This window comes from Macaca mulatta, chromosome 4 (genome assembly GCF_049350105.2).
Source record: "Macaca mulatta isolate MMU2019108-1 chromosome 4, T2T-MMU8v2.0, whole genome shotgun sequence".
NCBI classification, from domain to species: Eukaryota; Metazoa; Chordata; class Mammalia; order Primates; family Cercopithecidae; genus Macaca; species Macaca mulatta.
In genome coordinates, this window is record NC_133409.1 from 34337126 (window position 1) to 34354689 (window position 17564).

The 17564-nt window shown below is 36.9% G+C and overlaps 1 protein-coding gene across 1 annotated transcript in view; it reads left to right on the forward strand.

The window, feature by feature from the left end:
- The window catches only part of LAMA2 (laminin subunit alpha 2), a 611116-nt gene that overhangs the window by 403782 nt on the left and 189770 nt on the right, over positions 1–17564 (forward strand). Inside the window, exons 23-28 of the mRNA XM_015137479.3 lie at positions 3028–3264; positions 4514–4657; positions 5339–5518; positions 5628–5816; positions 5900–6033; positions 10906–11023. Of these exons, the coding sequence (XP_014992965.3) occupies positions 3028–3264; positions 4514–4657; positions 5339–5518; positions 5628–5816; positions 5900–6033; positions 10906–11023 (1002 nt within the window). The remainder of the gene's footprint in view (positions 1–3027; positions 3265–4513; positions 4658–5338; positions 5519–5627; positions 5817–5899; positions 6034–10905; positions 11024–17564) is intronic.

Genomic DNA, 17564 nt, shown 5'->3' on the forward strand with positions numbered 1-17564 from the left:
ATAGTGAGTAAATTCTCTATTGCTAAACAAATATTACATCTAATTATGATTTAAGTTTGATGTTGGCCATAGTGCTATCTAAACACGTGGTTGATGGTCTGGTTTATTCTCCACTATAACTTCCTGAATAAACTTTCTGATTTGGAAAGGTCCCAATGTCTATTTGTACTGTCAACAATTTGGTAAAAATTCGTGCTTTGGTTTTATACAATTATTTGGATAATTGTATATTTTAGTTAAAGACAAAGATGTCTCACAGGATAATTTAAATTTATTATATGATTATAGTTTTGATAACATAATTTTCTATTAATACCTGATTATGGCCCATTTTGTTTAAGTGAGCCAATACATACTCAAAGCAGTCAGCAAAGAAAAACTACATAAGTGAATATGTAAGTCACCTGAATTTTGAGATTTTATTCTACACCTGATGTTCCTTAAGTTACTTGGGGGTGAGGTTAGTGGGTTATTCTATGCCTTGGAAGCTGTGTCCATGTTTGTAATATACAAATAATCACATTTTAGGTCTTTGGGTTTAAAATACCTTCTAGTTGCAGCCCCTATTGCAGCCTTTCTACTGATTAGCAATAATGAGATAGAAAAATATTTACCTGTAAAGACAAAAAATAAAGCTAATCCTGATAATTATTTTAACATCAGAATCTGGGAAGATTTTTAACCAAATATTTGGGCAGGTAGGACAATAGAGGAGGAACTGGTGATTATACATCACATCTTAGAAACAATAAAATCATAAGTAAACTACTGTTAGCAGGAACAAAAACATAATACCTCTGGTAGCAGTGGATATAAGAATTAAGCTGAGGAGGGAAAGTGTGAAATACACAGTGAGATGCAGCCAGATTTGGATCTAGGAATTTGGCAAGGTGCTATGCATATGACTTTACCACTGAGCTGTAGATCTGAGAAGGATAATAGAACAACACCAAAAAGAGTTAAGTCACAGACAAAGTGCATACACTATGTGGTGGCAAACTCGGACACAGAGAGAGGTGATGCCCTTTGTAATGACAAGTCATGCTCTGTTTGGGAGACAGAAACCACACTGGTTTCTTAAACAGTGAAATGGAATTGTTAACTGGTAAAAGGTGGTTGGTTACTAAAAAAGGATAAAAGAAAGCTATAAAGGGTCCCGAGTACAGGTACAGAAGAGCAGCTACTCCCTCTAGGCTAAGGGAAGGAAGACAGTGAAGGAGTTAAGGGCTAAGAGAGGACATGCTCCTTCTCCCCACCTGCAGCAAAGCTGAGGTTCAAAGGTCTTTGAAGAGAGTGTTGCTGTCATAGGAATGTACAGCCTATGGGTGGTCAAACAAAACCAGAAACAAACATGTCGGAGTTCATAGGCAAATGCATGTCTGTAGAAGCTGCCCACCGTTCTTGGAGGATGGGAGCATGCTGGGCTACTGAGAAGCAGACTTCAAAGTCAGAGTGTGTGTGCAGACCAAAGTTAGCCAGAAGAGTGCCTATGGAGAGACAGTGTGCCCTCCCAGCTGGTATTCTTTCTGGGCCACTGGGCTCCCGCGCTAAATAATACAAAATAATGATGAAAATTCTAATGAAGAACCAGAACTCAGCTTGGAATTGTGGTGGGCCACCATTATGGACTTATTAGGTCCTTCCAGGGGTCTCCATTAACTAAGCCTATCATTCTGCCACCTGATACGGAGAAATGTCTACAGGGTCTACCTACTCTATTACAAAGCAGGGTGAATTTGGAGCTCAGAAACAGTAGATGTATAATTGGCACAACTGGTCGCAGAAAATGACTTATTCCAAGATCCTAAATGACATTTTAGAAATTCATTTGGCATTTTTATTAAATTGCAAGAAGATATGAGCTCTGTAAATCAAGAACAGAAACCTTTCAAAGGAGAATATGAGACAAAAAGACAAATGGATAAGCAGAAATTCAAGATGAGAGAAATGAAATAAAATTATTCAAAAGAAGTTAAGATTGCAATAGAGTAATGAAAATAAGCATTTGTGATATGTGTATATAATAAAACTTTTCCTGTAAAACAGGAGCTGTGAAAGTAGGGTACCAATTTGAGAGGTAGATACAGCAAGAAACGTAAAACAAAGGAAAATGATTTCAGAAGACATTAGGATATTACAGATTTGGCGGAGAGACCAGAGTGATGTACTTCAAGAATTATAGGTGATCCTGAAAAAGAAAATTGATTAATTAGAACAGATGTAAAAATCAAAAACAAATCTGAAGAAGAAACAGTACTGAATCAAAACCCAATTATGTTCCCAAACTGAAAGAACTCACTATGTTCCAGTAAATTGATGGAAAAAAAAAAAAAACCCAAGCTTTAAAAAATTCTAGCAAAAATGTGAATTATGTAAATAAAGAGAAAATCGTGTTTATATCTTGGGCAAAGAAAAACGTTACTAACAAAGACCTCAAATCAGAATTATATTCAAGAATAAATGCCAAAAAACAATAGGCTAGATGTTACTTCTCTTCAAGCACTCCTTGGATTCCCCAAGTCTAGTTTGGTGCCCTTTATATGTTCACATAGCATTTTGGACTTCTCCTTTTATATAATGCTTATTCTATCATGTTATGCTAACATATTTACTGTCTTCCTCTACTAGACCATAAGGTATGTCTCCAAAGAAATGTTTAAATGCTACAATTATAAGATGATAAGGTAAAATAACTTTGTTTACAATTTAATCTTCAAGACAAAGAGCAGTTGGAAAAAGCCCATACCCAACCCCTCTCTACCTCAAAAAGAGAGAAAACACATTTTCTTTCTAATTCACATAGCACTGTGGTTTCTGCACGATCATCTATTTCCATAAACGCAGGAAGCAGTTTTAATGTTTATGTTCACTGATGTTTCCCAAGTGACTAAACTAGAATAGTACAAAGCATATAACAGATACATGATTAATATGTGTTTAATGGAAGCAAAGAAACATTAGAATTAAAATTTTAAGATATTTGCCATAAAGTTGTGTTAATGGTTGCTGTTTTTATCTCCTCCATAGGCTTGTAACTGCAGCACAGTGGGATCCTTGGATTTCCAATGCAATGTAAATACAGGCCAATGCAACTGTCATCCAAAATTCTCTGGTGCAAAATGTACAGAGTGCAGTCGAGGTCACTGGAACTACCCTCGCTGCAATCTCTGTGACTGCTTCCTCCCTGGGACGGATGCCACAACCTGTGATTCAGAGACTAAAAAATGCTCCTGTAGTGATCAAACTGGGCAGTGCACTTGTAAGGTATGTGCTGCCGACATGCAGCTAGGGAAAACCTCCCTCAATTCTGTTTCCATTGCTCAGTTTTAACTTCATTCAGTGTTTGTTATACCTGCTTCGTTAAGCTAAACAAACAGATGGACAAAATCTCGTTGCCAGACATGGAGTTTTCATTGATATGTATTTGTTGGCATACCAATAAAACCTGCTTTTCTAGAACTTATTTTCAACCCAAACCCACCTTTTTTTGGAGTTGGTAGAGATGATATATTTTCAATGGTAAAGTTATTGTTTTAAACGTATGTTAGCTTTGCTTCAATAAGGACAACCTGGGAAGGTGACAGGGAAGACAGTTCTTTTAAGCATCATCAGAGAAAATCACAGCTAAATAATAAGCCTTATAAAAACCATTTCTCGAAAAATTAATCTGCAATCGCTGTATACTAGAAAATATATTTACTGCTGTGGAAGTTTAGTAAAATTTCAACACATATAAACGCTGTCATTACAAACAGTGACTATGTGCAAATTTCAGCCCTCATTAATATGGTTAAATGATGTAGAAAAAGAGCCAATTAAAAAGATTTTTCCCCTCAGATAGTTCTGAAAAATCAATTCCAGGATAAATACAGTTTAAACTGTGTCAGAGGTATCTTTTCAAGATAAAATCTATGCAAAGAGGGACAGAGGAAACAGGAGGATAAAATCTAGGGAGTGGTTGTTAAAAGGGCCTTGAGAATTGAGGAGAACGGCAGTTTCTACCATCAAGGACTTCAGCCAACACCGACTACAATGCCACATTATTATATCTTGCAATTATGATCATATATTATATTTAATACATGTTATCTATGTATATATTATATTATAATAATTACATAAATTGATATTTTAATTTGCTGCCTATTTCTTACGGCTTTTAATAGCACCACTGTTTAGGACTGAATGTTTTTATGTTGCTTTTGAAATTTTCATGAGGCTTTCATATTGTTCAGAGCAGAATTGTAGAAAATGTACCACTTACATTTAAGAAACAATGTACGATACCTTTAGTCTTACATCTATTTAAAAATAAAGCATTTTCAAAAGACCCATGAACTCCCAACAATGAGATTAACTACATGTGCCATTTGAGATGTGAGTCTAATATTCAGTGTTCTTTTGTTTTGTTTTAAATTTTTTAAAAGGAGTGTGCTCCTGTTATGCATTCTTAAGGTGATTTATCCCCTAACTTTGCTGTTACAAACTCTGACGGTCTCTTGTCTTTCCTCAGGTGAATGTGGAAGGCATCCACTGTGACAGATGCCAGCCTGGCAAGTTCGGACTCGATGCCAAGAATCCACTTGGCTGCAGCAGCTGCTATTGCTTCGGCACTACTACTCAGTGCTCTGAAGCAAAAGGACTGATCCGGACGTGGGTGAGTAGGGAACTGCTGAGCCATGTAATGGTATAATGTTAGTTCCTGCTGGTGTCTTTTAGTCAGGCACTAAGGGGTAGTAGGAAATGGCAAAACATTTAAGTAACCTTTTCCTCTGTGAACATTTAGGAACAGCGAAGGGGTCACGTGCCATTAGACAGTTGGAGTAAAAGCCTTTCTTATTTGTTCTTAAAAGTAGTTGACTTATTATTGATAAGGAAATAGATGCCAAGTGAAAAAGAGGAACCTTGTCCAGGAAGCATTATGTTTTGGGATGGGAAGAGTGAGGGCACCAGAGCATGAACGTTGATGTCAGCTAACGCAGCAATGGGAACCAGAACTTGTCACACATTCATTCCAACCAACCTTAGGCAATCATGATTTTTGGAGTGGAAGCATGTTCATTTTTGATTTTCCTTTAACTCTTTCTACATTTAGATTCCATTTGTGTTAGTGTGAAAGGCTCCAGTGTTCACAGATACTGTGGTTTTCACTATGTGAATTAGTCAAAAAGATTTATGTCCTGCCATGCTTGCCCACTATGTGTGAGTTCTGTTGCATGTAAGAACATCATCAGAATGGGGATAGGGACTGCAGATAGACATGCAGTTCATAACTTAGTTTTAAATAAATGTCCAAAAGCGTAAATTCAGCCTTCTGCTGTATTTTGACCCCTTGCAGGTGACTCTGAAGGCTGAGCAGACCATTCTACCCCTGGTAGATGAGGCTCTGCAGCACACGACCACCAAGGGCATTGTTTTTCAACATCCAGAGATTGTTGCCCACATGGACCTGATGAGAGAAGATCTCCACTGGGAACCTTTTTATTGGAAACTTCCAGAACAATTTGAAGGAAAGAAGGTAAGCACAAGAACTTTAATGTCAAGTGAGAACAAGATAAAATCTTGTTTTTAGAATCACAACATTTGGAGATTTATCCAATTCCTCATTCTTCTTTTTATTTTGTCAGTTGATGGCCTATGGGGGCAAACTCAAGTATGCAATCTATTTCGAGGCTCGGGAAGAAACAGGTTTCTCTACATATAATCCTCAAGTGATCATTCGAGGTGGGACACCTACTCATGCTAGAATTATCGTCAGGCATATGGCTGCTCCTTTGATTGGCCAATTGACAAGGCATGAAATTGAAATGACAGAGGTAAAGTTATTCATTGTTTGGTGAAAAGATGCCAATGGTTTCGCATTCGGTTTTGTCAGAGTGATTTCTCTTCTTCTTAACAGAAAGAATGGAAATATTATGGGGACGATCTTCGAGTTCATAGAACTGTGACCCGAGAAGACTTCTTGGATATACTATATGATATTCATTACATTCTTATCAAGGCTACTTATGGAAATTTCATGCGACAAAGCAGGTAAACTGTAATAGAAAATATTCAAGCTCTTATTTTAGAATCTGTAGGGAAGGTTACTGACCTACAGATATCAGATAAGAAAGATTGGAAAGTGGTTGGTTTTGCAGTATAATGATAGAAGACAAACCACAGTGGCTTCCCGGTGACCTGGAAGAAGTTACTGTCATTCATCAGAAAAGAAAAATAGCATGAGAAGCAAGTTAAAGGGAAAAAAAATATTTGGAATTCACTGCAGACATAGTGAGTTTAAGATGCCAGTCATAAATTCAGGAGATCATGTACTGTAGGGCAGGTAAAATTAGCTGTTGTGCTATTAACGGACTATAAGAGTGCTGAGAAAGCGACTTTCTTCACCCATCAGGTGAACTAGGCAGGGCCAAGTTGATCCAGTCTCCTCCAACCGTGGGCATTATCTGTTCACTCCAGTGTGCAACACAATGTTGTCATTTTCCCTATGCATCATGATGAGAAATGATTCTGAATCACTTTGAAAAAATCACACAGAACAGCAAGAATGAATGCAATGTTGTCGAACCTACATGATGGGAATACTTCAAGGGAGTTGTCCATGTTTTCTTATGACCCAAATTGGCCAGTTGAAATGAGGTTTGTTGGGTCTGACACTTAGGACCACACTGGGGACATTCATGATACCAGTGTCGGTGGAGTCCTGGGGCAGAAATCATCTCAAACTTTTAAAGAAAGAATGTGACACATGAACCCAATATTATGAATGTAAAGTATTATTTTCCATGGATATAATTGTAAAAAGAAGGAATAACATAGTGTCAAAAGTAAAGAAATGATTGTTTAATTTGAAAGAGTGTGTTTACAGACCATGGGAAAGGATTAGTAACGAGGAAAATATTAAAATGTGAAATAAAGAGAGAATAACTAATAGAGGAACCAGGAGACTTCCACATCATGAGCCCTCATGGTCATATTGCTTGAGTGGAAGGTTCACCTTATCCAATGGGATAAAATGAGAAATCGCACAATGTAGGTAAGTTTCATACCACAGAGGCAGAAAGTTGAACTGAGTTCATATATGAGATCTCATTTTCTCTTTCACATCAGTTTCTGTTACAGTCTATAAGAATACAGAATCAATATATGTTTGTAAATAGTCTTATGTAATAAATTCCTAGACCTGCCTAGGAAAGCAAAACAGAAAAATTATGAAGCCTCTCAATGGCCAACTAATGAATATAAAAATACTATTTTTCAAATGTTTATACTGTAATAAGCACACAAGACAGCAGAAAATCTTTTATTTCATGCAGAAGATCCATAATGCTTTTCTATTCATGTAGAGACTTCTAGTAAAAGAGTAAATCAAGGACCAAAATTCACTTTTATATCTGTATTCTTTTGGCTTCCTTTTGATATTTCTCACTATAACAGGAGATTTTTTTATATGAAATAATAAAAAAAGCATATACTTAAAAAATGCTGTCAGCTATACTGTTAATTATTTTAGAATATCAAATGTAAATTAGGTGACAGAAGCCATAGCATATTTGCATGTCTTAGAAAATAGCAGGTAATTTCGTGAGTTTGCAAATAGATTATTTTGCAAATGGTTCTGTACTGCAGTAAGAGTTTGGTAGTAAACAGAACATCTTGTTAGTGGAACTGATAGAAACAATATTGTCATTCATCTTTAATTATACTTTCTTTACTCCTCTCCCACCAATTTCACCTTCCTACACTGTGACACTTTGTCTTTTCTTCCCCCTGCCGCCCCATGTCTTTTTCTTTTGTCACATTGTTTTACATCCCTCACTAAATGAGATCCTTTGGTTTAATTGACCATTTTTTTGAAACTTTAGAATACATTTTTCCTAATCTCAGTAAAAACTAGGGTCATAGTCTCACAATACTAAGAACAAATAAAGCGTGTCATCAGCATTTGATTTTGTAAGGCAGTGGAATTGTGGCAAAGGTTTTTAAAAGGCTTAAATAGTCCCTCTAAAGTAATTAAAATAACCCTGTATCTTTATTTATTCAATTATAAATTTAAATCTCAAAAGCAGAGAGTTTAAGAGTTTATATGCGATTTGAGATTTGAACTTTGTACATTGTATCAGTGCTGGCATTATCTTTTTTCTTTGCCTTTGTTTCCTTTTATAAAGTTTAATTTAAGGAAATAGCAACTTTTGCATTTCAGTATTCATTTAAATGGAAGCTGGAGTTTGGCCAAATCCCTGATCCAATCAAGGCCATTGCCCTCTAATCCCCTGAAAAAAAACGGTGTATTACAAAAATATTTGTTGTTGCTGCCATTCAAGCTTCACTTGATTTGTAAACACTTGCTGGTCTGTTATGTGCATTCGTGTGCAAGAGAAAGGAGAATGAAGCCAGTAGCTCCTCCGGCTATAAAATTCCATGGAGATGCCAATGCAAAGTTACCTTCTTACTCCCGCAGAGAGCCCAGAGAACATAAGGGAGGTCTTTCTTGCAGGAGGGGAGTGGTTTGTTTACAGCTTACCACCACTGTGTGTACTTATAGGGAGCAGAGAGTGAAACTTGAATTTTAATTGAATGTGTGTTTCATCAAGACCAGTCTTCAGAGTGCAGATTACAATGCTAGCAAAGCCAGAACATGCATTCATAATTCAGTTTCAATAAAACCTACTATGCTTGTTATAAAGTTTTGATTCAAACTCCTTAAACTACTGGAGGTAACTTTTATTTGAAGCAAAACTATTCATTGTCACATTTTAATTTGAAGCAAAACTATTCATTGCCACATTTTAAAGTTTATTTGCCAAACATGTTTGTGTTACCAGTTAGTCCATCATAAAACAGTCCCAGTTTATGGACTACATATATTTTTTAATGAAAAGGGTATTAATATGTTATCTTCAATTATGATTTTCTTTTCAATTACAATGACTATTCACCATCAGAAAAGGTGAGTTAAGTTACTTGAAGGAATTATTTAATAAAGTTAAAATATTATTTTGAATCATTATTTATCCTCAGAAAGATATCTATATTATTAGATTATGCGTGATCATTATTTTCTAGGTGGTTTTCTAAAGTTCTTGAAAGGTCATTCAGAGCGTTGGGAAGAAGAAATTTGGGATAGTAGTAAATTAAAAGCAATTTCACCAGTGCCTATGCGAAATAATCGAATGGGGAATGATCTTGGGTTGTCTGTTTGCAAGAATATAAATGTCTAATTAATTGGCCATGTCTACCTGAAACCACTGACATTTTAAAAAATAGGGGAAAAGTTATCAACAGGATATAAGACATCCAATATACTGAACTTCTTATGATTTATGTGACTCTTTTGCTAATATGTACTCTTAACATTTGAGGAAGCAAAAATGCAATATTAGGATGTGGTACATGAGTCTCAGAAATTTAAACAGCTTCAAAACAATGTTAATTATCTTGATCTAATCATCCCACAATTTATCTATGTATTGAAATATCACATTGTTTCAATAAATGCAATTGACCCTTGAACAACATGGTGGTTAGGAGCATCAACCCCATCTCATGCAGTCAGAAATCCACATATAACTTTTGATACCTTCAAAACTTAACTACTAATAGCCTCCTGTTGAACAGAAGCCATACTGATAACATAGTAGATTAACATATATTTGTGTAGGTATTATATACTCTATTCTTATAATAAAGTGAGCTAGAGAAAATAAAATGTTATTAAGAAAATAATAAGGACTGGGCTCAGTGGCTCATGCCTGTAATCGTACCACTTTGGGAGGCCAAAGCAGGCAGATCACTTGAGGCCAACAGTTCTGTCTTAATTTAATAATTGTCTTAATTTAATACTTAATTTAGGAGAGCTAAATAATTAAACATGAGGCCAAAGTACATAAGAAAGCGGCAGTCTTTTATTGCAAATATGCACACACTCTCAGGCGAGGTTCTCCGGTCCTCAGGTATGGGGCCAGGGAAGTCGCGCCGGTGCTCTGGGGTGAGGTTCTCCGGTCCACAAGTAGGAGGGGCCGAAGAAGTCACGCCGGCTCCTGCCGGCAGCAGACTTTTATGCATTGGTACTGGAAGGGGGAGGGCAGTGGGCGGGATAAGGGCGTGATAGGGGTGTCTCCATAGGCGTGGCCGGGTAAGTTTGTATCTCTTCGGATTGACGTCACCTGGCGCATGCTTGGTTGATCTGCATCTTCCCGGGTGCCGGCTGCATTTTCCTGCGGGGGAAAGATGGTGAGGAAGAACCCGGAAGAAACATGGATTGTGCCTTACTTGTTCACCTTCCTCCATCTTGTCCTTTCTCCCTCACCCAAACAAGTTCGAGACCAGCCTGGCCGACAAGATAAAACCCGTTTCTACTAAAAATACAATAATTAGCTGGGCATGTTGTTGCACACCTGTAATCCCAGCTACTCAGGAGGCTGAGGCAGGAGAATCACTTGAACGTGGTAGGCGGAGGTTGTAGTGAGCCAAGATTATGCCACTACACTCCAGCCTGGGTGACGGAGTGAGAGTCGGTCTCAAAAAAATAAATAAAATAATAAAATAAAATAATAAGAAAATATATTAAGTGGCGGTGGATCATTGTAAAGGTCTTCAACCTCATTGTCTTCATTTTGAGCAGACCAAAGAGGAGGAGGAAGAAGAGGAGGGGTTGGTCCTGCTGTCTCCGGGTAGCAGACATGGAAGAAAATCCCCATATAAGTGAACCCATGCAGTTCAAGCCCATATTGTTCAAGGGTCAACTTATGTACAATTATTATTTGTCAATTAAAAACAAAAAGACAATAGAACATACTTGAGGTTGACAAAAACCTGAGAAGGATATCGCTGTAGGATTGAGTGTTTACTAGGTGATCTTAACTGACTGTCCTGGTAATCTAAGTACATTCTCGCTGTTTCTAGGATTTCTGAAATCTCAATGGAGGTAGCTGAACAAGGACGTAGAACAGCAGTGACTCCTCCAGCTCACTTGATTGAAAAATGTGATTGCCCCCTGGGCTATTCTGGCCTGTCCTGTGAGGTAAGGTAGCTCCTACTAACCTGCTTAATCTCAACTCACTTCAGGAGCTAAATGGAAATACTCCCAGAAGTACGTTTACTGCATACTTATTCTTAATCTGTTTTATTTAATCTTCCACTCACAGTGTGAGTCACAGTGGCAAGAGGATAATGTTATCGATACTTAGTACAAATCACACCTGAAGGGAAATAGTTGATAAAAAATTTAAAGATTTGTGAAAATATTTACCAATCAGGAATTAAGAATGTTTTAGTAAGCTGCTTTATTATAACTGATCTATTTTCTTGGACCACTTCTGAAGAGTTAGAGACTTTTAAACTGCAATGATTAGGAGATAGGATTATACTGGGTTTTGAAAATATTTTTATATAGAACATGACAAAACTTGTACACTAAATAGCAGGCTGCTCTCTTTAACATAAGCTTCTCAGGGAAGCATACATTTGTTCCAACAGTGCTGCTGTAAGTCATTACATTTGTAAAACTATCTTTTTTTTTACTTTTTTTTTTTTTTTTTTTCCTGAGACGAAGTTTTGCTCTGTCGCCCAGGCTGGAGTGCAGTGGCGCAATCTTGGCTCACTGCAAACTCCACTTCCCAGGTTCACGCCATTCTCCTGCTTCAGCCTCCCGAGTGGCTGGGACTACAAGCACCTGCCACCACGCCCGGCTAATTTTTTGTATTTTTAGTAGAGATGGGGTTTCACCATGTTAGCCAGGATAGTCTCCATCTCCTGACCTCATGATCCGCCCACCTCGGCCTTCCAAAATGCTGGGATTACAGGCATGAGCCACCGCGCCCGGCCTTTTTTCACATTTTAAAAGTAATTTTAAAACTGCTTTTTAATAAACTTTCTGGGATATTCTCTTGTCTGCCTTCAGGATTGTCAAATTTCTTAGGATCTTCACCTTCTGAAAGTTGATTTAATTTCTATAATTATGAAATATGAATAGAAACAGTATGAATTAAGGGAGGTGGAATGAATGGATGAGAAACTGCCCTGGATTTGAATCTCAACTTCGCCATATAGTAAGCCTGAGGCCCTGCACAGGGTACTGCACCTCTTCAGGCTTTAGCAGGTAGACACCAAGTCCCTGAGTAACCACCACTACACTTTCACCTCTCCCGCAGACCCTGCAGTCTGAAGCCTGGCATGGGAGGGACCTCCAGGACTGCTCCAGCCCTGCAGCTGGGATTCTTTCTCATTAGTCAGGCTGGCTGTGCTCACAGCATACCAGTTAGATATTATTAATATCTCCCTCACCTGTAGCCTCAGAGTCTTATGAAGACTAAATGAGCTGTGAACGTTAAAGATCCATCACAGCACCTGGTGTGTAGATGATGTAAGTTTTGATGGTTAATATTATTATTAATGTAATCACTAGTTATGTCTCCATGTACTGATTCGGTTATAAACAATTTTATACATCTTATTTTGTAAATAGGATTTGAGAAGTTTTATTAAGTATGGTACATGAAACAGATGATAACACTAGGTCAAAACTGAAGTGCAACTTAAAAATAATGAGTATGCATTTCCTGAGAGGGACATGACATCATGAAAAGAAAAAGAAATTTAGTTTCAGTGAATCCTACCTAGTTGCACTACTAGGACAGGGTACTTGCTCTGTTTCTTGCTAAATCTTGACTTTTTACCTATACATCGTAAGGATTGATTTAAATGGAAACGTATGTGTGAAAGTCTTGTTACAAACAAACTGACATGCCATTCAGCTTCGTTACCATCACATGGATTCCACATTGTTCAAGGAAAAATTTTATAGAATAACTGCAACTACTTTGTGACACAAGCTTTAAATAATTTTCTAGCCTTTCTTGTGACTGCTCTGAAGGGCAATATTTATTTACTTGTGTCCATTTTGAGCTAATAAATAATCAAGTAATCCATCTCCTTATTAAATCATATCTCCTACATCTATTTATACACACACCAGTAAACTTAAACTGGTAAGCACTGCTTATACAGTAAGCACTGCTCTTTCCAATATACGTATGTACACATAGTATATGGGTGAAAACTGAGACCATGTGGCACATATAAAATGAGTGACCTTTCCAGTGAGCATTGAAGATTTTAAAATGGAAGACAGAAAGAATGTGAGATTTTTCTGGAGAAAAGATGGAATTTCCTTTATCCTAGGTAGTGTTTGGTTTTACTTTTAACTGTGTGCACTTGTGATCAACACTCTTAATTACTATAGACCTTCGTTATTACATAGGTATCCAATCTATAAAATGACAGATTGAGTTGAAGTTCTAAAATTATCTGATTCTGCAATATTATTTTGCTATAGAAAATATTCAGTAAGTAGTCAAGGCTGACCTTTAGATATCCTGAAGAAAAGGTTATTATAGCTATATTTTTCTGGATTTATTTAAAATAATACTATTCACTTGTGAACAAAAATGTTAGTAGAATAGCAAATTATTTTCATGCAACCAACCTTCCATTCTGGATTTAAAATGTTAAAAACTTTTCTTCACATGATTGATAGACTTTTTAAATAATACATTCAAATACATGCTTTCCCATTAATTTGAGTCATTTTCCATCATTATATGAAAATGTAAATGAGCACAAATAAAGCAAATGATAAATGAAAATCAGGAAAAACTAAGAATATGTACAAATTGTCATCTGCATTTGTGGCTTCACCGTCCCATGACTTTCACTTAAGCATCTATTTACAGACAGTAATTGCAGTAATATCTTAGTAGAGAGATTAGAAATAAAGGCCTATCTCTCATAATAAGGTACCTGAAGTGTTTTCCACAACCCATGGCCTCTAATCCATAATACGTCTTATTTATAATTCATCTTGATTCCTAAGTGTCATTACCCAGGCATAAAATCTTATCATCAAAGCAAGAGCTCAGGACAGTTTTGAAATAATACATCCCATTCCAGTAACATATGCTTTGGGTCATGAACACACAAAGCAATTCCTCTACAATATTTTTACAAAATGTATAGTATTCTAGAGATGTCTGCATCTACAGGCTATTTTATTTCATGTTTTAATCCACAATATGGTTGCAAGTAAACAAAATTAAGTATCAGTTACTGCTAAAATATAGCCAGTTGTAAAGACACTTAGCCTTTGCCTGTTACCTGTACTGTGATGACACTGCAGCCGTGGTCATTAAAAATGTTAGTTCTAGAAATGCCTAATTATTCTAATTTACTGTTCCTGAAGGGTCCAGATTACCTTCAGGAGTCAAACAAAGGACACCATTTCCTCACCAAATGTCTTGGTGTTGGAGCCCTTGAGTTTGTTATGCTTTATTTAACCTGCCTTTGAGTTACATTAAATGTAGGTTATTGCCCAAACTGACCTAAACTGAGCTCTATGCAGTTAAAAGGTTATATGCAGGTATCATTCTGACTTATGACTTTCTTAAAAATGGAAACTATTCAGCATTGCATGTGCAGCTCTCTGCAGTAATATGGAAATCAGAAATTTGTCAGTGATCTCAAGGTCATGTTTTCATAGTTTCAGCTTCTATCCTCTCTTCCCATATTTTAATAGGGCTTTAGGCTCACAGTTGAATGGCCTGTGTGTATCGGGTCGCCACTCAGAAGCTGTCCCTTGTGGCTACTAAAACTGATTTTTTAAAATCTCCAAATAATTTATACCTATCGTCAACTCATAAACCCAAAAGGCAAAATGTAAAAATAGTCTTAGCTACTTACACATGCACACATCTATCCTTTATCACTTCTGTTGCACACCGGAGACCCAAAGTCTCTGTTTTCATGTACAGACAAGTTTTGAGGAAATGGCATGGGTAAGTTATATTATAATTTTGTTTACAAATATAACCTAAAACAATCATGGTGTCTTTATTTGTAGTTTATTTCCAGCAATTACATTGAAAAAACTATTTGAAATAGAGAAACCTATTAATTTATGTATGTCAACTATTAAACATACTTTATCTCAAGTTATCCTCATATCAACCCTGTGAAAAACAGAACCTACCATTGATTGAGTGCTTACTACCTCCCGTACCTTTCCCAATACAGTTACACCAACATCATCGACTATAATTTATGATCTCCATTTTACAGGTGAGAGAATTGAAGCCCATGATCACACACCCACACAGCAATTCAAACCTCAGTGAGTCTGTTCCCAAAACCTAGGTAAACTTGTACTCAGCTATTATATTATACAGTCATGTGCTGCTTAACGACAGGGATACGTTCTGAGAAATGTGTTGTTAGGTGATTTCTTCGTTGTGCAAACATCATGGAGTGTACATACACAAATCTAAATGGTAGAGCCTGCTACACACCTAGGCTGCATTGGATAGCCTGTTGCTCCTAGACTACGAACCTGCACAGCATGTTATTGGTACTGAATACAGTAGGCAATTGTAACATAATGGTAAGTATTTGCATATCTAAACATATTTAAACATAGCAAAGGTACAGTAAAAATATAGTTCTATAATCTTATGGGACTACTGTCGTATACATGGTCCTATCATTGACCAAAATGTCATTATGCAGCAGCATATGACTGTACAATATTCCTACATTCTAGGTGAGGAAACCGAGGCACACAGTATTCAAAACCTTACTACATACAAAGTGGTGGAACAGGAATTAAACCTGGGTCTACTGGATTGCAAAATCCATGCAAAGATACAAGATTGAGTGTTTTTATGAGCTCCAGCACAAGTATCTATTTTTATTACTAAACTCTGAAGAAAGAAAGGAGCGCAGTGTGCAGCCCTGAGCCTAGAATATGATGGCTCTCTACTGTCTGCTTCATTCTCTCCTCTCTACCCTCCCACATTTTTGTGTAAATTCGATCTGATGTTTTGATGAAACAATACATTATGGAAATAAATTAAAGATAGAGGAGAGCAGAAGAAAATTGAGCCATGAATAATTTCAACACTGAGGAAGAGAACTTTGGAAAAGTTTAAATTAGAGTAGAAATGAGGAAGAGGAGCTCAGGAAGGTATTTATTTACTTTTCTTTAATTCGCCATTGTGTTCCAGAAAGGATTTTAGATGGGACTCAAAAAGTAATTTTTTTGCTTCCAATTTAAACATAATCATTCTCATGAACTTTGTCGCAGTTAACCAAGAGGAAAAACAATCAATATTGAAAAACACCCTAAAATTTTTTTTAATTGAAAGAATGATACAAAATTATCAAGGAAAAGAGAGACTTTCTGTGTGTCTTTTTTTTTTAATGTTTTAAGTTTCTGATTTTTGCATTGTCAAATCTTCTCTCTCTCTCTCTCTCTCTCTCTCTCTCTCGCTACCTCATAGAAATTGAATCCATCAGGACACAAAATAAATCAAAACTAATCTAAAATGTTGAAATTGAAAGACACTTTAGAAGTCATCTGAGTTAACCTGCTCATTTGTGGGATGAGGAAACTGTGTCTCAAAGTAACTTGCCCATATCTCTCAGACAAAACTAACATAAAATCAAAGCTTCCCTATTCATTTCTTTTACAGTACCAAGGAGTGGTATGCACTTTGTTTGTTTGTTTGTTTGTTTTGTTTTGTCTTGTTTTTTGTTGAGACAGAGTCTCGCTTTGTCACTCAGGCTGGAGTGCAGTGGCCGCATCTTAGCTCACTGCAACCTTCACCTCCCAGGTTCAAGTGATTCTCGTGCTTCAGCCTCCAGAGTAGTTGGGACTACAGACACGCATCACCATGCCTGACTAATTTTTGCATTTTTAGTCAAGACATGGTTTCACCATGTTGACCAGGCTGGTCTGGAACTCCTGACCTCAAATGATCCACCCACCTCAGCCTCCCAAAAGTGCTGGGATTACAGGCGTGAGCCACCATGTCTGGCCTTGTCCATATGCCCTTTTAAATGCACACATGCACAGTACAGAATAAGGAGCTTGCCAGTGATGCTGCACCCTAATAGGTTATTAGACTCTCCTAAGAGTTTTAAAACAAACCCGGGCCTCAACTCTCCCCCAAAGGAATTGAGTCCACCTCCTCTATTGGTGGACCAGACCACAGACTCCCACTGCGGGTGCTTTTCTATTGTGTCAGGCTGCCTGCTAGGGAAAGCCACAGTAATAAGAAAAATGTGTAGTGCGTTAGAGTAGACTTCACCTTAGGGCTCACCTTCACGTTTGGGCCTACAACGCTAAACTTTGTATAATTCCTCGGTGAGGAGTATTGTTTCTTGTCTTTCTTTTTCTTCCAAGATTTATTTTAAACTTTTGTTTGAGTTTAAAGTGAAGCTAGAAACTTCCTCTCAATTTGTGTGATTTTTCATACAAATTTTTATGGACAGTAATTACAGTAATAACTTAGTAAAGAGATTACAGAGATAAAGGCCTGTCTCTCATAATAACACACATGCATGCACCTAGCAAGTATGTCAATAATACAACTATGTGTGTGTGTATATATATATATATATTCAAGGATGAAATCCATGCACAGAAAATCCCATTTTATTCAGTGGTCAGCTTGTTAAAGAATTGGAATAAGCCACACTATGAGCCACTTTTTTTTTTTTCTTTGAGATGG